Source organism: Larus michahellis, chromosome 1 (assembly GCF_964199755.1).
Source record: "Larus michahellis chromosome 1, bLarMic1.1, whole genome shotgun sequence".
NCBI lineage: Eukaryota > Metazoa > Chordata > Aves > Charadriiformes > Laridae > Larus > Larus michahellis.
The window spans coordinates 124,352,543-124,380,035 of NC_133896.1; the positions used below are offsets into that span (position 1 = coordinate 124,352,543).

A 27,493-nucleotide genomic window follows, 5' to 3' on the forward strand; every position below is an offset into this window, starting at 1 on the left:
TACAGACTGGTTCAAAGAGAATTTGATTTTACTGCCCTCACAGAGCTAAACAGTGCTGAAGAAAACAAACAAAAAAAGACAGCTTATATTCGAAAGGAAAAACCCCTATGTGAGATGGATTTGTTCCATTATTCTGACTGACTTGGCTGAATCCATGGAGAGAGACTGCACACAGTACACTGTGAAAGGTTTATTGTATAACCTTTCGTCACGGCTTCACCCTATGGGGGTCCCACATATTAAACACCAGTCTTTCTCTGTCCCTCAGGGAAGTAATATTGATTTGCTTTGAGTTACTGCGGTTCAATAACAGCAATGATATGCAGTTACGAAAGTACTTAGTGAAATACAAATATGAGGTTTCCATTTGGTAGTGTTTTTTCTCCCTAATTCCTGTTGTGGTCATGCTTCAAACACTGCAGAAGAGCATCTCTATGCTCTGTTGGATTGTATGTAACTTGATATATGCTACAGCATTTGTTTCAAGGCTTAGGGGAATGTTTTATGCAGAGTTGCGTTGCGGCTGAAACAATCTCTTTCTGTGTTCTCATGTGTTTGCACTAGAAATTTAGATTGCATTTCGAGGGACAGGAGAGTGCCTGGCCGCAGCATGGCCCATATTCACAACTCAGTTATTTGCCTCCCTCTGGTACAAAAATTTGCAGCCATTTGAAGCACTCTTAGGATCTGCTTCAGGGTAAGTGAGCAAGAAAATCTCCTGCATAGTGCATTCTGGGTATGTGAATACATACACTCTACTGCACTTTACTCTTAATGTGTATTCCTATATCGTCATTGCTTTTATACATATTAACACCATAATGGATACATTATATACATTTCAACATGCATATAAAAAGTAGCTGGTAAGATACACTAGTTGAAGGTGTAATGACATTTCATTTTAAATGCTTCCTCATATTCACCATCAATAAAATTCTGCGCTTGCATAATGAAGTTTTTGTCCGAGGTCTCAGTACAGAGGCAAATTTCTGTTGATAGCTTTTCCGAAGCTAAAGTAAAGGCCTTCAGCTCTTTATGAATTTTGCAATATTTAAATGATACATGTAATATTTGTAAGGAGAAGGCAGAAGTTGATATTTTCTGTGTGAAGAAATAGAAAATAACTGAATGCAAACACTCAGTTGTCAATCCTACAAAAGCTTACATAGAGACTTAACTGCCAGTGTGTGACTTGTTCCACGAAAAGCAAATCATTTGCTGCAACATAAAATGTTGATGGCTGAGTCATAATGACCAGCATGATATTTTATTTATTAATTTGGAAGAATGAAGTTTATATTAATACACATTAATACCAATATTTTACATAGACCTGCAAACAGAGATACCTATGCATTAACAGCACATAGCAGTTAATAGATGTGATAACAATTATGAGATAGGTCCAACAGTCTTACCTTGCACCTGCAAATTCAAAATTATTTCATCTGATCCCCAGTTGTTACTGGCCACACAACTGTAGTATCCAGAGTCCTCTGCTTTCACAGTACGGATGACAAAGCTGCCATTGCTAAAGATGCTTCGTCGCCCATCAATCATCACTAGACTGGGTGTCCCGTTACTACCTCACAGGAAACAAAGTGCATACATTAAAGAAGTTACAATCAAAATTACACGGAATTGGATTTTTTTTTGAAGCAACTAAGAATGGAAAGAAAGAAAAAGGGAGGGGGTGTCCTCTTTAATAAAGACAGCAAAGGAATATTTTCTGTTGGGAAACATCTGCCATTTGCTTAAAGAACACACATATCTTGGCCTAAATTTGAGTGAAAATGGAAATTCATTCCTTCCTTAACTATCTGCTATTTCATAAAAACGACAAAATAAGAGTAAAAGGCAGTTCCTGGCTACAAAGTCCATCTTTATAAAATAATAGCTATTTGTATCAATGCACAAGATGGATTCACAGCACTGCAGTATCACTGCTTACAGTGCTTGGATGAAAAATACTGTCTGTGTGTGTTTCCAGGTGCCTCTGTGAAACTAAAGATCAAAACAGAATAACGGAAAACAAGATCCGTGCAAAACATGTACACTGCACTCCACAGCACGATTCAATGCATCAGACGTTTTGCTTTGTCAGACTTAAACTATTCTGTGCGCCTGAAGTTAAAACAGAAAAGACTCTTAGGTTTTACATTTTGAATGTTTACCTTTATGCCGTCTTCTTAACTTTTCCTCCCTTTTGATACCTTCTAATCATCACAGCCAATTAGTTTTAGTTAAAGGAATTTCTGAACTCCTCATCTACTGTGAGTGTCTGCAGTCCCTGCAAACAGTCCTTCTCTCTCCTGACACGGTCAACCAGGATCACCCGCACCGCAACCCTCAGGATTTTAAGGAAATGGGCTTTATTTGAGCTATACATTTAGTTGCTGGTTACCTATCCTTCATCCATTTGACTGTCGGAGCTGGGTCTCCCACAGCTTTGCAAGGGAGGACAATGTCCTTCATCCAGGGAGTTGTCACTGTGCCACTGAATGTCAAAATCCTGGCAGGAGCTGAGCAAGAGAAAGCAATAAAGACTGAAATGAGGTGTTCATTCATACAGCCCTTGGAAGGGAAACACAGACATCCAGAATTAAATGTGGAAAACCAAACCACTATGTTTCAAGCTGTGTTTTTAGGAAACTAATTCCTTTTAACTCATAATATCAGCTATTTATTCAAGCATAAGTATTATAGTTTTAGTATCTGGAAGACAAGTAACTAAAAGAGATGAGGCAGAGGACTGGAAGTGTCCTTGTGGAGAAAAAGAGCAAAACCAGTTATTGATCATCTACTGATCTTTATATATTTCATGGTAAAAATTACGGATGAAAAGTGTGTCAAAGGGATGTTTCTCTTCAGACTTCCAGCAGGAAGTGTCCACAGTAGACGAGCATCTTACAAAAGCTAAATTATCGGTGCACCACTGTTACAACAGCTATGGTATTAAGCAAAATAAACCTTCATGTATGAACATGTTAGTACATTGCAAAGAGTCTATCTGAAGCCCACAAACATGAAAAAACTCTTAAGTCAGTTTAATTTGTGTCAGCTCTCATATCACCTAAATATATCAACAAAAATGTCACTCCTGTAGTTTCAGTTTATAATATACAGGAACACTAGAGTTGCATTAGAGCTCCATTCTATGTTATTACTGAAAAATGACCCTTGATAGAAATAGACCTCTTGTTGGCCTCTAAATATAGTTTTCGAAGGCACATACTGAATACAGATATAAGAAATACTGTATTTTTAATCCTGGTCTACTTCAGTCGTGCACGCTGATCAGAATTTATACTTAATAATCCATTTTGCACCAATTACAACAACATGAAAATGAGAGCCAGCATCAAATATAATTGTGACAGTTCATCTAAAAAAAAAATCATGCATAAAAGAACAGCCCTTGAAGAGTTACGGGAAATTACTTGAGTAGGCTGCAGTAGGAATAGAGATATCCATAAAAGAAAAGACTTCATAGATTATATGATCAGTTTGGACTGTGTTGCCTATTTCTCTTCAAGTGTTGCTGAAGACTAAGCTTCTCCAGAGATTTTTCTCTGGTCAAAATTTTAACTGAAAACACAAGAGGTATCTGTTTAAAGATTTAGGGTAATGGACACAGTCAAGGGTAGGTAATGGGACAAAATTACTTTCCTAACAGCCAAGCATGGACATATCCTGTCCTGGCTAAACAGCAGCTGAAGACCCCTGGCTCCCTCCTTCTGGCAGCTCTGACGGTTAGCCCTGGCAGAAGGGGTGCTGCAGTGTGTGATGCAGAGACACTGGTCAGTCAGTAAGTCTCATGATACAGCCTAGTTTTCCACCGTGGCACTCCTAAGGCCATATCTTCTAGAAAAGTTTTACACAGGCCTATACTGCCACAAGCCATGGGCTAATTAACCAAGTTAACTGAAACAGAAAAATGCTGTCTATCCACAGACATGGTGTGAAATGCTGACTCCACTGAAGTTAGTGTTAGAAGGTTCATTTGTCTCCAGTGATGCCAGGTTTTCGTTGCAGGAGATGCCTAAAGGTACTCATGCCATCTTTAAAGAGCAGCAGGAGATGCTGTCAGCTGTGAATATCTAGAAAACACATCTGTAAGCATCTGGACTGCTCCTATTAGCTGCAGTGCGTTCTCAGCAATGGTGGTTAGAAACTTGAATTCCTGTTCCATGCAAAATTCCCCCTGTAACATGAAGCCTGAAAGCTCATTTAAAATGAACTATTAATCCCTCTCTCCCCAGCTTTCCCACCTCTCCAGTGTTTCTCAAAATATCCAGCTATTTCCAGTTGCTGCCAGTTACTTTAGGACAAAGCATATGCAATGCAGGAATCCTGTTGAAGCTTTCAGCATGACATGGCACTACCATTAGAAAACTTTCTGTGATATTCCTTTATTTTTAATAGTTATTTCAACAGTGAATTCTTCCTTAAGTCATAGGTTGGATATCAGATCTCCAAAGCACATCATTTGTGTTGTAGCTCCTGGTTTTCAATACCCTGTGTCCCCCATTTTGTAGCGATGTGTGTAAGTAACACAAACATCAGAGAAGCCTAAGCCAGCAGTAAGATCACAGACCATAACCCAGAAGTGCACATTACAAAAGCATACCACGCTATTTTTGTGAAAGTACACGCAGCTTTCTGTACATTATTATATTCCTTTCATGTACTGGGTGTGTTTAAAAGACATGGTAAAGCAGCATGAAAATTCTTAGCTCCAATTTTCTTTATAGCTTAACTCCTAATAATGTTCTGAGACTGTTAACGGGTACACAAACAAAAGAAAACTAGAAGTAAAATAAGTGTCTAGTGAAATTCACATGAAAGCAATAGGTCTGAAAGACTAGCAGACATTCATGAGGTGAAAATACCTTGAATCTCACAGACTTCTCCCTTTTGACCCAAGGGAGCTTTACCCAGCATGTGGGCAATTCAGCTGCGGGGCTTACCACTTTGTTATTGAAGCTACCCAAATGCTCACCAACTACTCACCAGCCTTACATAAAATGGCATGGCCCTGGATTTGGACTGTGGATTGGATCTGTTCCTATTTTTTGCAAATTACCCAACCATTATCTAAAGATAAAGAGGTGCCTTCACAGAACAGTGCACTCTCTTACACAAAGGCGGCTTTCTGCGTGATTGTTTGTTTAAATTATGTATCCTATTACCTACACTTGCCATCATAGAATAAGAAACAAGCAGATATTCTTTGCAAGAGTCTGTAACACGCTTTTCTTTTTCTCTAGAGGACACAACCAGATTTTAAAGGCAAACTGTATACAGAAGCTGAACAAGAGCTATAACGGTTCACTGCAGCCCAGCTTAACCCAAATACAAGAGCCATCAGTGAATACCCTGGGTGAGGAGTTTCTTTCCTTTACTTTCTCACAGAGGAATATCCTGTGTATTCCAGTAAGAAGAACGATTAAAGAAACAGACCAATGGTGCGTGTGTATACTATCATGCGAGCCCCATATGTTTAAAACTGTTAAACACACAAAGCAACATAGGCTAGGAGGCAAATCTGTTCAACATTAATGCTCAGGTAGTCTACAAGTACAGGGGAAACTCAACATTAAAGTGAGAGTTCTCCCCAGAGGATCACATCGCCATGGGTCTAGATCTGTTATGGTCATGTTGCTGGCAAATGCCATTCTCCATCAGTCATGGTTAGGAAAAAAGAGGAACAAGGTGTATGCAAGGTTTTCTGTCTTAAATATATTTGGTAGGCTAAACTCACAACTTTCAAGACAGCAATGAAGTGTAATTTGAGGGGGGGGGGGGGCATAGCCTGCTTGTGTGGAGACTGAACTTTCATTGCCGTGATTATTTTCTGTTTGTTGGGGGTTTTTTCTTATTTTTGTCAGTTAATTAGAGAGAGTAACAATCTGTTCTGAGAAACAGAGACACTAGTGAAAGAAATGTTAACTTGAATTAAGCTTTCATTTAAATTGGAACATACATTTCACATCAAACACCTATCTAGACATTCTCATTGTTCTCAAAGGGGTTCTTAAAGGGGCTGTAATTAAGTTGACATAATTCAATGCAAAGTTAACTCTCATTAGCTATCATGATGGTATCATTACTTGGACAGTTACTGTGGAATAAGTGGGGAAAAAAAGGAAGCAAACAACTTCACAATAATGGCCCGTAGGATGTTCTTCCACTGGGAACTTGTGGCAAAATCAGGCTATAACTGCTTCTAACCCTGTGATGTGTTACTTGCTTCAGATGTACTGGGTGGTGAGAAAGGTCTTCAAGGCTATTTGCTCTGCGCATTCTTCTTCATTGTGCGTCCGCTGCCCTTATCACTGATTACTGCTTTCTCCCAGCTCTCTAAAATGCCCAGTGATGCATTCATACAGGCAATCTTGTACATGATACAATAATTTCTAACCTGGCTATATTCAAAGCTCATAAAATGGATATCTATTCCTAGTGTGCATTTCAACCTCCATAAGTGGATTATTCATCACTTTTCAGTTCTAAGTGCATGTAGGAGAGGCTTGTCCTGAGCATCATCCAATGCAGACTTTATATTGGAGTATCACTACTAGCTCTAATATTCACTGGATGCATTCTACCATCCTTCAAAATAAAGTCTCGTTCACACTGACTTGTCTATATTGAAGCAATTAATTATTTTTCCTTAAAGTCCCCTTGTCTTTTCTTACAAGCTATTTTTAAGTTCACTTACTTGTCATCATGTATCACGTTAAATAAGATCCGGGGGAGCAGAATTAATTCCAGTTTCTGGTAAGCTTGTTCAGTTAAAGTACATGTGGGTCAATTTGTAACTTCTCTATTTTTTGGCAAACCAAGAGCAATCACATACTACATTTCCTCATAACTAGGCATTATGAATCTTGGTACCTGCAAACCCTGCGTTTTTCTGTGTTCACCTTGCCTGAACACTTCCCTCTTTTTTAAATGCATAGGAGAAAGAGAGCTTCTAGTCCATTATGTGCAGGGGTCCCTGCACACTCCTGTGTTTGCCTTCATCCTCAATTTATTGGTATTGCACCACGCTGTTGTCGAATTGGTTTTGCACTTATTCAAGCATCTGGTTTTGTGCCTTTTTTTGTTTCCTTTTTTTCTTTTCATCATTACACGCAGGTAACAGCTGGCCTAAAAGGAGGCGCACACTGAAACCTTTGCCCTGTTTCCCTGGGGTGTTAAAATCTTCCTTCACAGATGTCCTTTACAGCCTTCATCCACCTTCTAAGATCTCAACTCTGGTCTTACCAATGTTCATAATACAGTATGCAGTTATCCTACGAGAAATTAAAAAATGGAAAAGCTCCATATTTTTCAGATCCTTCAGGCTTTTCATAGCCTTTCAGCCATGCTTCAGGTCACTCCTTCAACACTGTGTAGCTACTAAAAGAAAAGTTCTGAAAGACTCTACAAAAAATGCTAGAAAGAAGCAGAAAGTAAAGGTGACTCTTCTCTGTTGACAGAAAAAAAAACCCTGTAAACAATGGTATGGGGAGTAAGCATTTCCCTGCTTGTTCCAACTTAGGCTTCTTTACCTTGCTAGACCCTCCCCACATTTACACTGTTAAATATTCCATTGTGATCCACGTTAGTAATATAGTAGTTACTACAGGTTTCTCACAAAAGCGTTGAAAAATATCCATCTCATATGATAAAAAATTTAGCCTAGAGAAGGGACAAAAAAAAGACATGCAAGTTCCCGTCACAAGCCTGAGGAACCCTCTTTGCAACTTCTATGTATTAGGAAGCTATGTCATGTGTTGAAATAGTACCTTCCAAACACCATCACTGCCATCCATGACAATAGCTCTGATAGTTAATCTGCCATCATAAAACTCATTTTCTACCACCTAGGTAGGTAGGAACAGCAAGCTTCCCTATGGTGACGGTATATGCTCTTCCATGCAGAAAGTGCCTTCATTTTGGTGGGATTTGGCTGAAGTTCTGCACAGCTTTTTTAGAAAGTATGTAATCGAAAAGCCCTAGATACTTTATTTTACATTACTACATCATTAGCCACATGACTGAAGGATTAGCAGGCTTGTAAAACTGTGAAGCCATTTAATTGCATCTACCCTTGCAACTCCAGAGTCCTGTGCAATACACTGCTCATATTGGCACATTCTGTGATGTTACCAGTTTGAGTGGAAAAACAAAAAAAACCAGCCTGAAGACCCCGTGTAGAGATTAAGTACTGATGGGACTCTTCTCACCTTGCTGTCTAAAATGTTAGGTTTCTATTTCCAAGCTAAGGTGCTCTAGTGTTGAAAGCATCACGTCTCACTACAGGTAAGGCAGAATTCCTGGGGCCCAAGCGATATCTTTTAATAGAACAACTAATACAACTGGGAAAAAATATGTAGGACTTGAGGCACATTATCCCTTCTTCATAACTGAAATAGAAGCAGCAAACTTCAAAGCTAATGCAAGTTGAGAACAATTGTTCAGAGTTTAGATATGTTAATCAGACCACTTTATACAGAAGCCAGTACTTGTGGAGTACACAAGAGATATTAGTAAGGAGGAGAACGATAAAGAAGTTATCTTGTATGGCAAGAAAAAAAAAGAGACATATTCAGAAGGGGAGTGCGATCATCTGCAAAACCTCTGTACCCAACAAAAGAAGATAAAAATTGCTCCAAAAAGCAATTTATTTCCTTCTAAGGTAGGTGGGATGAATTACCCCCTAGAGGAGCACGTCATTCTCTCTCTGCTGACTACAGCAAAAGCTTGGGCAATTAGCTGAGAGTTGTCACCTAACTTTTGGAGAGAACTGAAGTTACTCCTGACAAATCCCACTCTCAGTAAGCAATGAGGCATAAAGAAGCCACGTGACAATTATAACAGTAATTAGCATTGTAAAGTTCTGGATTGCTTTAAAAAGCACTGTCACCATACCTTTTGCTAGCGGTTCCACAGTGATAATCTCACTGCTGTTGCCTCTTCCTGCAGCAGTCACTGCTACCACCCAGACGCTGTACTGGCGATTCCGGCTCAGGTTGGGGATTCTGTAGGAAAATGAGTCGGGAGAGGCTTCAAACTCGCTGATTACCTGTGGTGGGAGAGACAAATGTTTCCAGACTAAAATAAACCATATTTGGAGAAAATCTACTAAGCTGAGTGCTACAAAGACTTATTTCAGGGTACTTTGCATGAGTATCAATTGCTTCAAACAGATGGCAAATGGCAATAAACAGAGCAGACACAATAACTTGTTGCAATCAATTTCTATTCAGTGAATTTGGGCCTATATTTTGTTTACAAATTGTTTTTATCCAGTTTAGGACTTTTATGTGTCTGTTTATTTTTACGGGGTTGGAAAAGTAATTCGAGTGAACATACTTGACAAATTTTTACCACCAATAGTTCTGACAAACCAATTTTGTTTTATGCAAAACTTTCCCAACAGAGGATTCAGTCCTGCGTCTGCTGGGAAATCTGGAGTTTACTACTCGAGATATGTCTTTGTTCACCTAGAATCCCTGTGCTGGTGTTCCTTATCCCTGGGTTTGGTGACTTATTCCTTCAGTGAATCGAGAAATAAAACTGTATTCTGTAACAGACTGTTCAAACTTCCCCCAAGTCTAGTTTTGTTTAATCATAAAATTACTTCCGTTCAAAGATTCCCAGCAGAAGGTCATCTCAGCTATTTAACTGCATTAGCAGGAAAGGACAAGCGCTGGAAGAAATGTCAGTCCAGGCTACCCTTGCACTGCCACTCAAGTGCCTCAGACGTGGGCTGCAGCAAAGCCAACCGGCTGCTCAGCAGTACTTGCTTGTCAGTGAGATGTTCTGGAGTCTGCTTGAAGTGACCTGTGCGAGGAAAGGCGCGGTGGAATATATAGATTCCTCCAGGGGACGTGGGCTTTGTGCACCACAGCACATCCTCCACAGGAAGCTCTACTCCTTGGTAGAGGAGATGGGAAACCTCGTCAGCCCTGAGCAGTATTACAATGCTCAGCGTTGCCAGTTTTATTTCCAACACAGGCTTTGTGATTCTAGTACGTAAAAATAGCTGGGTAATGAACCATGAGAACGAATAATAAAGGCTCATGTCCCTGTGCAATACTGAGCATAGCAATGGCTAACTAACACTTGGTTAAAAATAATTAGAACATTAATGACATAGAAAAGAAGATTTTACTAGGAATCAGCATTAAAAATAATGCATCAGTGTAATCTCAACTTGATTCAGGATGACAGAAGGTGTGCAAGGAATCTCTTTGATATACAAATATCGGCTGGTAGTAAGGGCCAATTTCATCTGATTAGCATTTCAAAAGGTAGGTTGACCTGAAAGCATTAGAATATATACTCCTTCAAAGTGAATTTCAAATAAATAAGGATGTTTATGAGGTATCATTAAATGTCTCTCCAGTGTGAACTGGTAGCCAGTTTCAGCTACTGAATAGGTCACTGCATTTCTCTGTTCTTGAGCTGGCATCTCCTATAGTCAGTAGAAGAGGGGAGTTCATTTCATCTCACTTTTGAAACCTAGAGTGAAGACATCTGAACGTAAGCCAGTCACCATGAGTCCCTTCAGAGACCACGCAAAGAAAAGGCAACTTCTAAGGTGAGGTTCTTCTGGCCTATTTGAGACACATATATTGCAGTGGGATGAATCATGCCCTTGACATACCTATTTCCCCACCAAATGTAGAAATGTCAATAGCTGTCAGTGCTGAATACATCTGAAGTTAATGTGCTTGTTAACTAAAATACTTAACTCCCTGGCTTTTATACATACTTGTGCCTCTATCTGCTTGTACAAGGAATACATCCTGTTTCCTTTATGGAGACTAACTTTGCTGGGGATACTGGTTTGCTCCAGCTAACAGTTAACCAGGCTCAACACAAACCCAAATAGGGACCTTGCCACACTTTCTAGCCAATCTCATTGCTCCTGTCAAAATGCCAAATGCGTTTGTCCCATTTAGCAGGCGTTTGCCTGGGTTTCCACTTCTGATATGAAGAGGCCAATGCGGGCAGACACTTCTATCATTATGTGAAATATTACAGCAGGTTTTGAGAACCATCTGTCTTGACATTTACACAAGAATATTGGACAAATGCCCATGGCTTGACAGGGCTGGATCTTTGTGAGGTCATACATAAAAATTAATGTATTGATCATGGCACAGGAGGCTGAATTTCAATATTCATGAGGCAGCATTTTCTAGGGTTAATTTGAAAGTCAAACAGGATAGGCTGTCTCTGACACTTAAGCTTCACTCATTAATGCAGCTTTATAGCACAAGCTACTTCTAAACCAAGTATTAACATGGGATGTAGATACAACATTTAGGAACAGCTAACCATTACAGACTTCCTCGTTGCTAAACTTTCATTCCAGCAACCATCAGTCCGTTTGAATTTACGCTGTTTTTTCCATGACTCCCATGGTTTATGAAAGGGACATATGGCTGCCTTTAGAAGCCACTGCTCATACTGCAGATCTCGTGCTTGAAATGCCTTGCTGCTCTGCTCCCCTCTGTCATGACAGACGCTGGGACAGTCAGACTGATATACACCCTGCAAACAATTGCTAAACAGCTCAGAGCAATCTGTTTAGAGATTTTATGTTTGGGATAAGATGAGCAGCAGCTAAAAGGAAAAGGAAAACCTCATCCTTGGAGATACAGCACTGGCACTAGGTGCTCCTGCTCTGAGGGATAGAAGCTAAAGACAAAAGAACTGAAACAACCCTCCAAAATTGCTCTGGTTGCAATGTGGTCAGCTAGAAGGGCAGGCAAAATTGTCTCAAAACAGAGGAGCTTTCTCTCCCTGGAGCTCCAAAGATGACATAACCACAGAATTAGTTTCTCTAATGCCTTTTAAAATGCCTGTATTCAATTCCTTTCTTTCACCAACAGAGAACCAGCATCATTCACACATTTGCAACTGGGGCTATTCCAAATATAAATTCAATAATTCATGGAATTAATTTATTAATTTAATCTAGTAAATGAGTCTTCACTAAAGTAATGATTCTTACTTTCTTAAAACAAACTGCTATAGCAAAGGATTTTGGTTTCTAACTGGTTAACATACACCTTCTGTTTCCTCAGCTAACATTCCCTTTTAAACACTTGGGGATGCTCCAGTGACAAAGAATCAATTTTACTTTCAACTTTTGCCTGTCATTTCAATTAGACTAACATGCCAGAGATTTTCATTACGCAAGAAGAAAAAAGAGAGCTTTGTCAGCAAAGAGAAGATTAAACAATTGAAATAAGAAATATTTTAAAAGAATGTCACCTTGTCACATATTGGGTTTTGCATGTGCCAGTATGAAACATATACTGCTGTTTTATCCCAAAAGCAGTAACATGCTTTTTCAAGGGATTTTTTTCCTAGCTGCTTTTTTTCTATTCAGCTCATAGATGGTGGGTTAATTTTTCTTCTGTCTTTAGCTCCCTGTCAAAGAAGCACAGACAGGGCCAAGTCTCTAAAAAGCCAGCAAGGGCTGTGAAGAATAAAATGAAATCAAAGTCCTTTATCAGTGTGCAGTCAATCTACTTCTCAAACCAGGCAACAGCAAGAGATGCTGAGGAACAGCCACTGCAGGGAGCATCACTTTCCTCTGATGCCGCTTCAGCTCTACTGGTGAGCTTTGCTTTGTGTGCTTTGAAACAGTATGCCATCTCCTGGCATTTCTGACTCCTTTAGAAAGAAATTAGATAGGCAATGTGCACAAACTCTGAGACCTCGGGCTAGTTTTTTCTTTTGTTTGTTTGTTTGTTGTGTTTTTTAACGCAGCCTGGGAAAAATTCAAAAAGGTTGTGTTAGAAGAAAAATGTTTGTAAGGGTTTTCCAAGCAATCAGGGAGTTTCCCAAGCAGGGATGTAACGTAAGGCAACATTTACTATGCACTGAAAGATTATTCACTCAAAGCAAGCCTGTACCTTGCCTACAACTTTGTCTACACTATTTCTGATGTAAAACAGGTACACTGAAGATCTCTGTCTCCCCATTCTCTGCACGTTGTGAGGGAGCTTGGAGGTAAACTGAGAAATTCATATGGAGACTTAAGACAAGAGTGAAAAGCAAGAAACACCTAAGGTTTGTGGTGTGCGTGTATGAGTTGGCTATCTGTATGTTGTCAGCCTCACCTTGTAGATTAAAAATACATATATATACTACCTAGAGTGTCGTGTGTTTTCACTATGAATTTACGCATAAAATATGGCCAAAGAACCATCTCAAAAAAAGGGCTGGAAGGACCTTGAGAGTTCACCCAAGTCTATCCTCCTTCTTTAAACCAGGTTCAACTATATCTACACAATTTCAGGCAGATGTTTGTCCAATGTGATTTTGAAGACTTACAATAAATGGAGATTTTGCAACTCCCTAGGCTGCAAGATCTATTCCATTGCTTAACTAATTTTACTGTTAGAAAGCTTCCTTGAAACCTAGGTTGAGTTTCCTGCTGCAGTTTAAGCCCATATCTTCTTTTCCAGTCTATTAGGAACATGGATAATAGGTTATTACTTTCATCTTTGCTCCAGTCTATAACCTACATGAAGTTTTATCATTGCTTTCCCCACCAGTACCCTTATCTTTTTACAACTTAACAACCCCAATGCTTTCAACATCGCCCAGAAAACTCATTTTCTCTAACAGTTTCTCTAACAATATCTGCTGTTATCCTTCGGACTCTCCAACGTTTGTCCATAGTCTTCTCAAATACGGTTTCCAAACCTGTATTCAACAATCTCAGCATATGGCATTTGGCTTTTCACAACAGGATTAGAAAGGTAGCTAATGTCAATCTTGGGATGCACAATAACCTCAAAATCCTCTTCTGAAGAATGTAGCCAATTGTTAGATAACCCAGTACTTTTGTATTTGGCTATGTATATTAACCATTTTCTTGCACTTACCCATACTAATTTTTATCTTTTTCCAGACCAATTTCCCAGTTCATCAAGATCTGTCTGAATTCTAGTTCTGTCTCCAGTGTACTTGCAATCGCTCCCAGCCTTGTATCTCCTGCAAATTTAATACGCAGTCTTGCTATTTCATTATCCAGGTCACTAATGGAACCACTGAACAAAAGTGGACTCAAGAGAGATACCTATGCTGCTCTCTCCTGCCCACAACAATGAATGACTGGTTTCATAGCTTCCCATAGAACAGCAATCAGTTGTATATCTAGCCTGAGCTGTCTCAGTGAAACTGTGTTTGCCTTAGCTAGGTTTCTCTCAATGAACATGCATCCTCTGGGCTTATCTCCATTGCTAAATGGAGCCAGGGAGTGTGTTGAGCACTCTGCCCTGATGATCCACACCACTTTTTATCTTGATCTCTAGCTCAGTTTTGTGCTACTAAAATAGCACTCTTCAAAACAAATCTGCTTTAGAGGGGCTAGTGCTAAGCAGTGTAGACAGACATCAGTCAACATCATGTACTCTTGGGGCCAGGTGCTGCTCCTTGGCCCTTACTTAAACAGCAGTACAGATGAGGCCTACAATCAGTAGTCTCATCAGTAATTAAAGTAAATTTTTAGTTCTACAAGGTAAAAACACAGAGATCTCCACCTTTTTGCACAACACCATCACAGAATCGTCTACCCTACTCTACCTCAGGCCTTCATTGCTCCTGGAAATCGGTTTTTTGAGTCTCTTGGACTGATAAGTTATCCAGTAATGGAGGCTATGACAAGTTGTTTCTACTTGGAAGCAAACTGGGTTAATATGAAATCAATACATTACTGTATTTCTAAAGAATGAACTTCAAGTTCTGTACCCCTGAATAGAGTAGACAGACCACTGATGTGCCCTCTCAGTGAACTCCCTAAAGATGCGAAACTCTGCCTGAGGCCATGGACTAGTACTTTTCTCCAGTGCTGCTGGCTTTTCCCTTGCTTCCTTTCACAGATGGACAGACTGTCAGAGCTGCAAACCACCACCAATCCAGGACCACAGTGTTCAGTAAGACTAGATACCACTTTGATTATATAACGGCTTCTGATCAGGTCTTGCTATTTTGGCTCATGTTTTGAAACATGACATCTGTTTTTCACTCAGAATTATTGAAGTTAACTGTTGTAAACAGAAGCTGTACACCATACAGAATGCAGCTTCCATATAAAATTTGATTGTTCTCTTTTTTTTCTTTTTTTTTTTTTTCCCTTAAATGAGGAACTGAAAGTTTAGAAAGTGCAAGATGTATATTTTGGAAATAGCAGAGGCAGCTCCCTGCCTTCCCACCTCCAGAAAATCTTGCAAACCCATTTCCAGGAATCACACCTGGAAGAGAGCCCACTGCCTGGAATTCCAGGGAGCCCATGAAGTCAAGGAGTCCATTGTTTGGGAGCCACTGAGGTACACCACCTGCTTATCCCTTTGCAGCAACTCACAGGGTTGGGGCTCTGCTGGGGCTCATGATCAGGGAAACAGCATGTGGCAGCATGGACTGGTGACCACAGGAAGGTCAGGAGACCTCCTGATGGTCTGCCAGGGGTGCTGCTGCCTCCTTTGGTGGTCCCAAGAAATCAACATGTTTGTTCAGAGCATTTCAGTTAACTCACAAATTGTATGACTCCATCTGGTCCCAAGTGTCCCAAGTGTCTATACGATACAGAACGGAATGGGATGAATCCACACCTGCTGAAATACGCTGCAACTGACACCAAGGACTTATTGTTAGACTGTATTGATATACCCATATGTTAAATTATGTAGTGAGACAAGACCAGAGTTTTATGAAAAAATCAATATCAAATTTGTTTTAGTAGGGCTTTGCAAGGAGACCTTTTAAAAATCGTATAAAACAGCACATCAGAATTCATTTATAGTCTGTCACATCTCCCTTGAGATCTGCTCCACGACAAAAATAAGACATAATGTAAAGATGACAAAACAATTAAAAGAATGAATGTGCTATGTCTGAGAGTTGGTAACAAAGTGTGAAATAATTACGAAAAAGCTGTAAACAGTATGGGTGGTATATTAAAAAGACATATTTTAAATACCATTCAAAATAAGTTTTTAAAATAACCTGTAAATTATACACTATTTCTGGGCTATATAAAGATAAAGAATTAATAAACATAAATATCTTAATACTTTAAAAAGTACTGTATAGACACAGTGATAAATACTGCTTGTAGTACACAAATCAATGAACATATATTTTAAATGCAACCTTACAGATTCTGCTGACTCTAAGTAAGCTTCCATTCAATGCTAATTTTATCTGCTTCCGCCAGTTACCTCTCCCCTCTTTTAAGAGACTTTCAGCATCCTTTGAATCACGGAAGCCTCTACAGTGTGTAACAACAAATCAGTTCTGGCTTATAATTGCTTTTGCTCTATTTTCCATGTCTTTTATTCAAGTATTTAAAACTGGAGAGGAACCAGAGGTCAGAGAGTATGATGTAAAGCCGCCTCATGTTGAGTTTGAATTTGGGCGCATCCCATGCAAAATCAAAACAAGACTTGTGTCTGCCTGAAAAAAATGTATGGAAAACACCTGGATGCTGGGAGTTTATGTCAGCTAATTCTGGTTCTTTAAAGATCTAGTTAAGGTAGTTGTATGTACTTTCTTATAATGACATATAAGATACATATCATCTGGTTTAAGACAACCATGTATACTTTCACTAGAGTAAAAAAGGAGAAGGGAAGCTTTTGGAAGAAGATTCATCCAGCTTCTCCCAGACATCTAGCTTCTTTTCTTTGATGAAAGGAAAGCCTTGATGACTCCAGAATCAGCATAGATATCTATCTTCCAGATGTGTGAAGTCGGGTAAGCTGAATCCCACCTTGAGTCTATAAGTTACAGAGGTAGAGCAGAGATGACTCTCTTCTTTCAAAAGGCAACCACCAGAGTCTCCTGTGTATGCTATTGATAGGATATCAGTAATACATTGCAAAGAATATCCTCCAGGTGTTTTCTGGAAGATTCTGCATGTCTTTGTACTGGGGAATGTATCTCAAACATATAGGACTTCATAAGAAACCAAGATATTTGGCCTGTTTTCCACTGGGACCTTTTGAAAACTCTGTGACCAGAGTAGGGAGCTTGCAGTCTATGCATTTGTGGAAGAGAGGAAGGAAAGATGGAGAAAGAGTCTGATTCATGACACTTTTCCCACTGAATAGGAAAACTCCACTGTAATATGCCCTGACTGGGGAATCAGACTATAGTTTTTCCCTCAATATAGTGCTCTACAGATTGTCAGGAAAAGGTGCATAGAGATGTGAGAAACAGATGAATAGTCTAGTCACTACTGCTGCTGCTGGTGCTTATCCTATCACAGGACTGAGCAGACAGAATGTACATGGGAATGGTGTCTTGTGTACACATCATACGCCTGTTGTTTAACTTGACAGCAGGTTAGACCATACTTTTTTTTTCTCTTAGTGAGTTTAAACCAAAACCAAAAAATGAAACAAATACAGAAGTCTAACAGGCTTAAGAGTATGTTTCTCACAGAAAAAGAAATATACCAAAAAGATCAGTATCCCATCTGACCCAAACAGTCCCAGATGTCAGTCAGTTTCTAATATCAATTATGTTTTCAAGTAAATTGACTTGGGTTTTGGCCAAATATAAGATCGTTTCCTTCTTCTCCATCATTACTTCACATCTGTTCATCTCCCCCATCTCCCAAACCCAACTGTTTCCCAGAAGTATTTCCAGGCCAAGATGAATCTTTTTGTATCTTTCTAAATCCTTTGGAGAAGTCCAGAATTGTGGAATTACAGTTTTCAAAGATTCTCTCAGAAACAGGTCACCTGGGGCTGACTGTAGGGTTTGCACTCTGAGATGACTTCTATTAATCATCCCTATTTCAGCATTGGGGTCTGCTATGTGTTCTCATTCATCATCCGGCTAATCCAGCTAATACTCTTGTCATGACAGCATCATCTGGGATCTTTGCAGGAACTTTCTCACTCCATTCATCTGTTTCAACAGCATCTTGCTCTGGAATTTCTTCTCCTACCATTCCTCAGGCATCTGATCATTTGGGACCTCAGTCAAGGTGGGTTTAAGGGAGAAATCCTATATCTTAGCAGTATCCTACAACTAACAACAGTTTGATCAACTAACATTTCAAAGCTATTGCCAGGATTCCAGACCAGAGAATAAGTTGGTTCTTAGCAGAAAAGTAGCTTTTTTAATTTGTGCCTGGATGCTTTGCAAGCTTCTTTTCATATTTGCCAGTCTTTGGCTACTCATGATGGAAAGTGAAATGCAATGTGTAATCTTCCTCAAATGGAGTTTTATTGTGGAATTGATCACAGTTTGGTTCAGGGGCTTTGAGGAGCAGCTTCACAGAGGTATTCTTGAATGCTTGGACTGCTGCCCCGGGGCAGGTGAGAAACCACTAAAGAGCTTGTGGGTAAGGATCAGAGGACAGACCAGTAATCATAATGTTGTAGTATGTGTCTGCTACAGATCTCCTGATCAAGACAAGGAGGCAGATGAAGTTGTCTTTAAGCAGCTGAAGAAAGCTTCACAAACACACATCTTGGTACTCATGGGTGACTTTTACCACATTGACAACTGCTGGAAGGGCATTAAGACTGGAAGCAAGCAACCTAGGAGATTTCTGGAAAGTACTGAAGACCATTTCTTGTTGGAAGTGATCAATGAACTCACTAGTAAAAATGCTCTGTTGAACCTATTGCCCACAAACAAGGAAGAACCAGCTGAAGATGGGAAGATCTATGACAGCTTTGGCTGTTGTTACCATAAGACTGGAGTTCAAGTTCCTGAGAGGAGTGAACCTATGCAAAACTGTCCCAAAGGGCAAAGAGGCTCAGGACAGCTGGCTAATCTTCAAGGACAATCTCCTCAGAACACAAGAATGGTCTGTTGTAATGTATGGAAAGTTCAGCAAGCATGGCAGAACATGGATGAACATGTAATGCTGATTGAACTCAAATACAATTTTTTTTGTGGAGGACAAAAGCAAGAAAGGTTTCTTTAATCACATCAGCAGCAAAAGGAAGGCTAAGGGGAGTTTGGGTGGGTCAATGAGGCAGGGTACTTAGTTAAAAGGAATTTGGAAAGAGCTAAGGTACTCAATGCCTTTTTTGCCTCAGTTTCACTGGTAAGGTTTGCACTCAGGCCTCCAGGCCTCTGAACCTTCTCAAAGAGTATGAGGGAGTAAAACTGTACGCACAGTAGAGGGAGATTGAATTAGGGAGTACTTAAGATAATCACTTAATTAGACATACAGAAACCTGTGGTACCACATGGGATGCATCTGAGGGTGCTGAAGGAGGTGGATGATGCCATTATGAGGCTAGTCTTGGTTGTATTTGAGAGGCAATCAGAGGAGGCTTCTGATCACTGGAAAAAGGCAAATTCCACACTCATCTTCAAGAAGGGCAAGAAAGGGGATCCAGACAAGGCTGGCCAACCTTGTCTCAATGATATGAGATGGTTATTGAGCAAATCCTACTAGATGCCATTTTTAAACACACAAAGGAAAGGAAGGAAGAACTGACATGTATTTAACAAACGCAAATCAAACTTGACTAACCTGATTGCTTTCTAGAACAAAGTAACTGGCACTGTGGACAAGGAAGGGCAGTGGATGTTGTACACCTCAGCTTTGGCAAAGCTTTTGACCGAGTCTTCCACAGTCTCATTATCATCAGATTGGTGAAATATGGGCTGAGTAAGTGAACAAAATGGATGGAAAATTGTCTACACTGCTGGGCTGAGAGTTGTGATCACTGGTGCAAGGTTCGACTGCAAGCCAGTAATTAGTCATATCATTTTCTGGGACCAAAACTGTTTAATGTTTAACTAATGACAGGAAAGACAGAAGAAGAATGAACTGTCAGCAAGTTCATGAATGGCCTGAAATTGGTGGCAATTGTTTATATACTGGAGAGCAGGGCTGTTGTTCAGGGGGACGTAGACATGTTGGAGAAACGGGGTGATCAGAGTCTTGTGAAGTTCAAAAAGAGCAAATACAAAGTCCTGCATCTGGGATAGAATAACCCCATGCACCAGTACAACCTGAGGGCCAACTGGCCAAGAGGCAGCTCTGCAGAAAATTACCAACTCTACATTTGTAAAAGCGTAGCCAGCAGATCCACATAGGTGATGTTTCATCTCTACTCTGCACTCGTGAGACTGCAACTAAATACTCTGTCCAGTCTTGGGGTCTCCAGTGCAAAAAAAACACTGGAGCAAGTACAGGATGGGGCTGTCAGGGCTGGCCAGGAGGCTGGAGCATGGTGCATACATACAAGGATAGCTGAGCCAGCTAAGTCTGTCAGCCCTAAGAAGAGAAAGCTCAGGGAAACTTTATTGTCACTATATATACTTGATCAGATGATACAGAGAAGATGGAGCTAAACTCTTCTTGAAGCTGCAGGGTGGGAGAAGTTTCAACATGGGAAATTTTGATGAACTGGGGAAAAAAATTTACCATAAGACCCTGGTCAAATATTGGAACTTGGGCTCAGAGGAACTGTGGGATCTCCATGAGTGGAATTGTTCAAGACTTCACTAGACATGTCCCTGAGCAACCTGATGTAATTAAACTTGCTTTGAGAAGGGGATTGGAATAGGCAACCTCCAGAGAAACCTTCCAACCTAAATTCTATTATTCTATGGAAGTTTAAAAATGGAAATCCAGTTGGCCAAAATATGTATGCAACAACTGAAACCAAACACTGGTAGAGCTAATGTGCATCTCTCTAAGATAAAGTAACACATTAGGTTACCACCAAGATGTTTCCTAAATTAGATGGGGGAAAGGCTCCAATAAAACTCCTATGACATTTTGTGCAATTGGCAGTATTGTTAAGTCTTTCATGTCTGAACACTTTCTAATCACAGTTGCCCAAACAAGTTCTGCTTTTAGCTTTCACTGTCATGAAATCAGAGGGCAATAGTGAGGACATCTTATTCCACATCTTAATATGAATGGAACAAAGACAAGAACTAACTGACAATGTCCTGAAAAGGAAAATCACCGAAAAGGAGACCAGTCTCCATTTATTATCCCTTTATAGTTCAGTTCTTTTCCATTAATCTCCAGGCTTCCCATGGAGAAAGCAGAAGACTGATGCACAGTTTAATGACCTGCTTTGTTGGAAACAGCAGGATAAGCCCATTTAATATGTTTGCTCCTATTAGTGAAAGACTGACCAATGGATCACCCCCAACCAAACCCCAATAGCAACAACGACTGCACTTTTCTAATCAACAAAGCAAAACAGATTTTAACACGTGTATTTCTGATTGAGTGATGCCATACTGTTTGTTGACACCCAAATGATACAGTTGGTTTGTATTTCCTCAGCTATTAACCTCTCTCTGCTTTCCCTGTCAGTTCTAATGCTTTCTCAGCTCTTCCTGCGCCAGGAAATCCTGCTTAACCTTCCTTCTCCTGCCTTCAGCACACATTGTGCCTCTTTCTGTGTTGCTTTTTACCTGTTCTGAAATTACAGTTTCCCAGACTGGCTAGCCATCGCACGCATTGTGCTACAATGACCTTTTCCAGGCACTTTTTGCCATATAAATTATTTAACCTAAACCCATTGGTTCCTCCTTATGTAGTGTACTGACCTGAATGCAACAAGAAGTTGGTGGGGTTTCTTTCAGAGATCACCTAAATCTCATTTTCTCTTGCCCTTTTAAAAGCCCTACCAATAAACACCTACAACTCAAGGTAGCTGGTGCTGGAGCAGCCATGTAAGGCAGCTCCCCCCACCACCACGTAGGACCTGAACCACCCCAGCTTGTTTGCTAGGGTTCAAACCATGTGCAATGTTTATGGCACCACTGGGAAAACCTATATTGACAGGATGGTATGGCAGCCTGTGCTGCAGCTGATAACACTGTGTTCCTTCCCCGAGGCATGGGCAGAATGAATGTAATGAGTCCTGCTAGTACGCTGTGGGTAAGCACACCTAGAAGTAAGCTGGCCAACATGGGACCATTACAGGCAGTCTTGAGAAGCCAGATCATACAAAGAATTGGACATTGATGTGGGAGAAAGTGGGGTCAAGAACTGTTGGAACCTGGGCTATGAGTTAGCATAGAGGATAATTATTTTAACTTAAATTCTGGTATGTTTTATTTCTTATATTTGAAGAATGAAGGACCCATTCATTGATATTTAAGTATTTTTTCCTATATTTGCAGAATAACAAAGAGAAAGTTCTGCCTAATAATGCCTATACATTAATATAGGCACAACAATTAAACAGTATGACATCGGATCCTTGCTTGCCCTTTATGTTGGCTAGAGAATAGATTGCAGTGGAGAATCATTTTTATTTTTCACATGTTAATCATATTTGTGGCTTGAAACATCCCAGGCAAATACTGTCCTTAGGACACAGAATATTTAAAAAGGATTTGCATCCTTCTGTACAGAGGCAGCAGAGGTTTTAACAGCTTCTGCCCATGCAAAACAAAATGAACTGTGCAAGAAGTAGCAAATCTTCATCTTATAATAGGTCAGGATCATATGAGAGTTGTGCTTTGTAGTAAAAATGTGCATAACAGAGTTAATTTGTTTTCCTGTTGGTGACTTAAACATTAAAGCAGTGTTCTTGTGTAAAGGGCGTACACATACTGCTTGTAAAAGACAATCTGCAAAGAATATAGCCTTCCCATAAGTTTACCTTTACCACTGTTCTCTTCTCTTCTTTCTCTTCTCACCGATGCTTAAAAACTGAGTTTGTCTTTCTGTTTAAGTGTCAGAAAAGTTATTTTGCAACCAGGGCTTTGACTGAAGGAAGAAGTCTGGTCAGGAAGTTTTTATGGCTCTATACCTCCAACGACAGCACTTGCTACTTACGGTGGCAGAAGAAATGATAAAGACACAGGTTTTCTATTTATTCCCCTCCTCACTCTAATTGAAGACCACTTTTTCTGTCAACTATTTGTCTCTGCCAACAGTGAACTACACAAGAACTTCCTTGGGATATAGGCCATATCTGCACAGGAGTGTTAACATTCAAGCACCTCTGCAGCAGACTGCAAAGCTAGCTCTGAATAAAATAACCTTTTATTTCACAGTTCTTTTAAGGATAAAGGATGACAAAGCATTCTGTTAGAAGTAAAGTTAGAGGAGTGCATCCTATATCAAATGTGTCCTGAGCTCTTGCGCTTATTCAGAGATGTCTAACTTGGCTTCTGGAAACAGACCACTGCCTGTGATCACGGCCTCACACACAATACCGGGCTGATACAGAAGACCTGCTCTGTAAGCCACAGCTCATGCTGATCTGCAATGCACTAATCAGAAGTGGTACAGGGTCTGTCCTCGTAGATACATATTGTACATATATTTACACACATATGTGTATATACACACATATATATTTATATGTACACACACACGCACACCCCTCCATGCACACAGGTAACAACAGGATAACTACACATGTACACATTAACACGTAATAGAAAACACAAAAACTTCCAAGTGCCTCTACCTTGGGCTAAGGTATGCAGTGATACCCCCACCTCATGCCACAATGAACACCACAAAAATATGGCAGTAAAATTCAGTATAGACCAAGACTAGCGAAAAGAGTAACTATTCTTGTCATTGTCCGTCACTGAGGTACTCCAAAAGGTAACCATACAATAAGCAGGCTTAAAAAAATAATTTTGTATATGACAGAACTGCATATTAGAGAAAAAAAATTGTAGACGAGGATGTTTGTTTTCCTGGTGATGTAAACAGACAAAAAATGGTTGCTAGCAAAGCCTCAGGAAGAAACACTGCAGCTTTGTGCATGGCAAGTAACTAGCAAGAGCCAGCAGCACCACCTGGTGTTCTCTCCAGCCCTCCAGAGATGTGCTTGGTCCCTGCTTGGACCAGAGCCATAACAGCACAGTCCAGTTCTGTAAACTTCGACCTCTTCACCTCACTGTGTGCCGTTGAAATGTGTGAACCATGATGGAAAAATCTCTGGCTTGTTTACATTTAAATGGTATGCTCAAGATAGTTTGGTTTGCATGGCTACAGTTATTAAATTAAATTAAATTAGTAATCAGTAGACCCAAAATATAAACGAAGCCAAGATCTCCAACCCTTAGCTTTGGATGTGACTAATAAACCCTGCTTATAGTATGATGTATCAGTTTCAGCATAGCCATCACTGGTCATGTGTTTTCCCTGTCTCCCCTTGAATATCTGCAGAATTAGTTCACTTGTGGGAAGAGTGGGCTGGGTGAGGCTGTGTCTGCCCGCAGGGTCCTGTGCAGACGTACCCTCTGGCCTTCCTCTCTCTCAGCCAGCTTTGAAAACAAGCCTGAGGCACTTTTGGAAATTTCCCCTGTCAAACTCCTCCTACTTCTGGAACAATATTTTCCTTGTCTATTAAACGAAGATTGCATTTTGCAACTTGCAATGCTTCCTTTGATGGGAAGTCCTGTTTAAAAACTAAATCAAAACCTTGGATAAAATCTGCATAAGTGCTTTTTCAATGCATATTAAAATAAATATGCATGGGTATTTACAAAGAGCAATTGGCCCTTGTGCTTAAAGATATCTGGGTTCCATTGTGGCTCAAAGAGGGAAAGATACTTGATATTCAATTCTATTTTTCTTTTGTCACTTTCTCAGTAAGTAATAGCATGTACACATAGACTGGGCAAATACTTGAGGCACAAATAAGCTTATTCACAAGCAAATATGTTCATTCATAAGTCATTATGCTCCTTCACACATGAATACCCAAGCCAAAAAAGCAGGAACTTAGATGAAAACACAAGTCAGATACAGCAATTGAGTATACAAATACATGCCTCCAGCTACAACAGGGTGCTACATCGCTTGCAGCTGGTCCACTAAAAGGTCACTGAATAAATTCTAAAAAAACCCCATGGCTTAAAAGATACTCAACTTCTATTGTGAGTTTTGGCATGATTTGCAAGTCAGCACCCTGCAATAAGTTTTAAGTACTGCAAAAGTTTGACAGCTTTGAAAAAACAAAACCAACTTTCAGTCACCCCATAGCCCCAGGATCTCCCTTCACCCTTGCTTAGGGGAAAGAACAAACGGCAGGAGGCGAAGTGGCAAGGAAAGCGTCGAGCACTGAGCATGTGCAGACATGCAGTTTCAGCCCCACCACTCAGCGCTGCCCTGTGGGACTTACTGTGGGGTAGGGGTGTGAGCAGAAGACAGTGTATTTCCGAATGATGCCGTTCAGCTTGAGGGGAGGGAGCCAGGACACGAAGACGGTGGAGGCCGAAGCCGCAGCTGCTTTAACACCAGCCGGAGGACCTGGAACTGGAAAAACAAGAAGTGTTAGAGTGGTCCAAGGCAGAAACTCGGTCATCCTAGTGTAACGGAGGCGCAAAAAGGAGAAGCAGAGTGTGCTGCTTTGGTTGGTAACTGTGCCCCTGTGGACCCAGGCGGACACCCTGTGTTAGGAAGCAGCCTCCATGCTGCCCAAGCCAGGAGATGGGGTTTGGAGGGCTGTGTCCTTATTCCTAAGAAGGTAAAGGCTCTGCTTCAGAAGACCCCGAAGCAGAAGCTGCCTCTGATGGTTAAACTTTTGTGAAGTATCACTCCCAGCCTGCACGCATGAAAATATGTTAGCTGCGGCCAGTGAAATCGCCAAACAATATATTATTATAAATTGTCCATGTTGAAGACATAACTCATGCCAAATTATTACTCGCTGTATAAATAACACGCATGTGAACAGTTTAATGGATATACACAGTAGACCTGTGAATTTAATGAAGTGGAGAGCAAATGAGCTGTAGGCCCATGCAGTCAGCCCTGCTTGACGTGACTCAGGTCCAGCTGGTGGCATGACATGTGAGCAGACATATGGCCACACAGTCTCCTTCGCCCCTGCCTTGCCCTCAGCAGCTCAGACCTCTATCTGGCACTGCAGTATGGGAACACAAACCTATTTCTCTAATTACAGTAGCTTTCTATATAAGCCATCAAAAACTAACACAGAGGAAGAGAAAAAAAAACCCCTTCTCTAAAACTACATGGAAAAAACTTCAGCCAGGAAATGCTACAATCTTGGTACATAATCTTGCATTTTGAGGAAGGGTTTAATTTCATGAGCGTGTGTTATTTTTCAAACACACATTACACTCTACAATGTTCTCCAATTTTCTCTTCTACCAACGTGAAAAAATTCCCGCATGCTAGGATACTACATTACACATAAGCTCGTACTTAAACAAAATAGCAAGGGCTACATTTAACATCAAAATAAATTGCTTTAAAGTTTCCTGAAAAAAAAAATCAAACTAAATAATTTGAAATACACTTTAATACTGCATGTGGTCAATATTCATGTTAAATTATTAAATTAGATATGCTGTATTGGAAATTACTACCTATGGTACTAAAGACAAAATGAAACATTCCGATGGACTCTGTTCTCTACAGAACTTTTGGTTCATAAGGAATCTAATATTTTTGTCTAATTTCAAGCAAAACAACCAAAATGTTAGAATTTCCAGTAAAATTACCATTGCAATGCTTGATCTGCTTTCTTTACTTTCACAGAAATGTTATTGTACAATACAGATGCAAAACCCCTTGTGCAGCAAGCCGATCTTCATAGATGGATCGTTAATCTTTGTTCTACCTCATTTAAGTAAGTAGGTGTATGATGGTACAAAACTTTGCCTATAAAGAGAAGTCAGACAGCCTGGGGTCGAAATTTGCTTAGCTTTGTGGCTAGCTACTTCAGGTTGTAAAAAGCAGATAAGGAGAACTTCAGTTTTTTATCTCTATAGGTACTGCTGTAAGATCTAAAAAAACTGACAGGCACCACTCAGTGCAACATTTCTGAATATGCATTTTCTATTTATAGTGTGCTAAGAAAGCTAATAAGGCATCAAGTGAGAATGTCATGATTATAATTGCATGCAAAGCCAGCCCCTTGCTGTAAAGGGGCTAATTCAGTTAGCAGTTCTATCCAATGCAGAGTAAATATTGATGCTTGACAGCATTCAACATGTTATTTATACCCAGCTCATTAGAAATGCTATTTGCTCCCGCTGCTGAAGAGTGAAAGCTAGCTCTCCAGGGTAATTACTTAACCCACGGGAGGATTCCTTTACAGTTAGTAATGTTTTCTGGAAATCACTGCAAATAGACGTATGAGGTTAAAGTAATTTATTGTTAAATTAGGGTGTGATCTATAGGGACAGGTTCTGATGGTAATTGGTCATGGCTGTCAACTGTTGAGGGATTAACTCAGAATTCATGTAGCATATTCCAGTCACTTGACATATGTGGAAAACACTGCTTGTCAGTGGACTGCTGTATTACTGTCTGGTACACAGACCAGCAGAAAGAGGGGCTAAAAAGTCAGGAAGCCATATAGTCAAATTTCTGAAGCTTTTCTAACCCAAGCATTCCTCTGCCTCATTGCGGAGGGGTTGGAATCAGGCAACAGTTTTTGCAGTGGTGCCAAAATGGTTCTGAATGTTTTTTTATTACTTCTCTTTTTGTTACTTTGTCTTTGTTTGCTGGGTTGTGCATGTG

The 27,493-nt window shown here is 40.1% G+C and overlaps 1 protein-coding gene across 3 annotated transcripts in view; it reads right to left on the reverse strand.

Annotated features, from left to right (window-relative positions):
• Nucleotides 1-27,493, reverse strand: part of DSCAM (DS cell adhesion molecule) — a 466,019-nt gene that overhangs the window by 52,712 nt on the left and 385,814 nt on the right. For 2 of the 3 annotated variants that reach the window (XM_074602331.1, XM_074602342.1), the window contains exons 20-23: nt 25,125-25,258; nt 8,926-9,079; nt 2,408-2,525; nt 1,422-1,585 (exon numbers count right to left, since the gene is read on the reverse strand). In XM_074602331.1, the coding sequence (XP_074458432.1) occupies nt 1,422-1,585; nt 2,408-2,525; nt 8,926-9,079; nt 25,125-25,258 (570 nt within the window). Of the gene's footprint in view, nt 1-1,421; nt 1,590-2,407; nt 2,526-8,925; nt 9,080-25,124; nt 25,259-27,493 lie in introns of those variants that run through there. The other variant, XM_074602353.1, reaches the window with a different exon arrangement.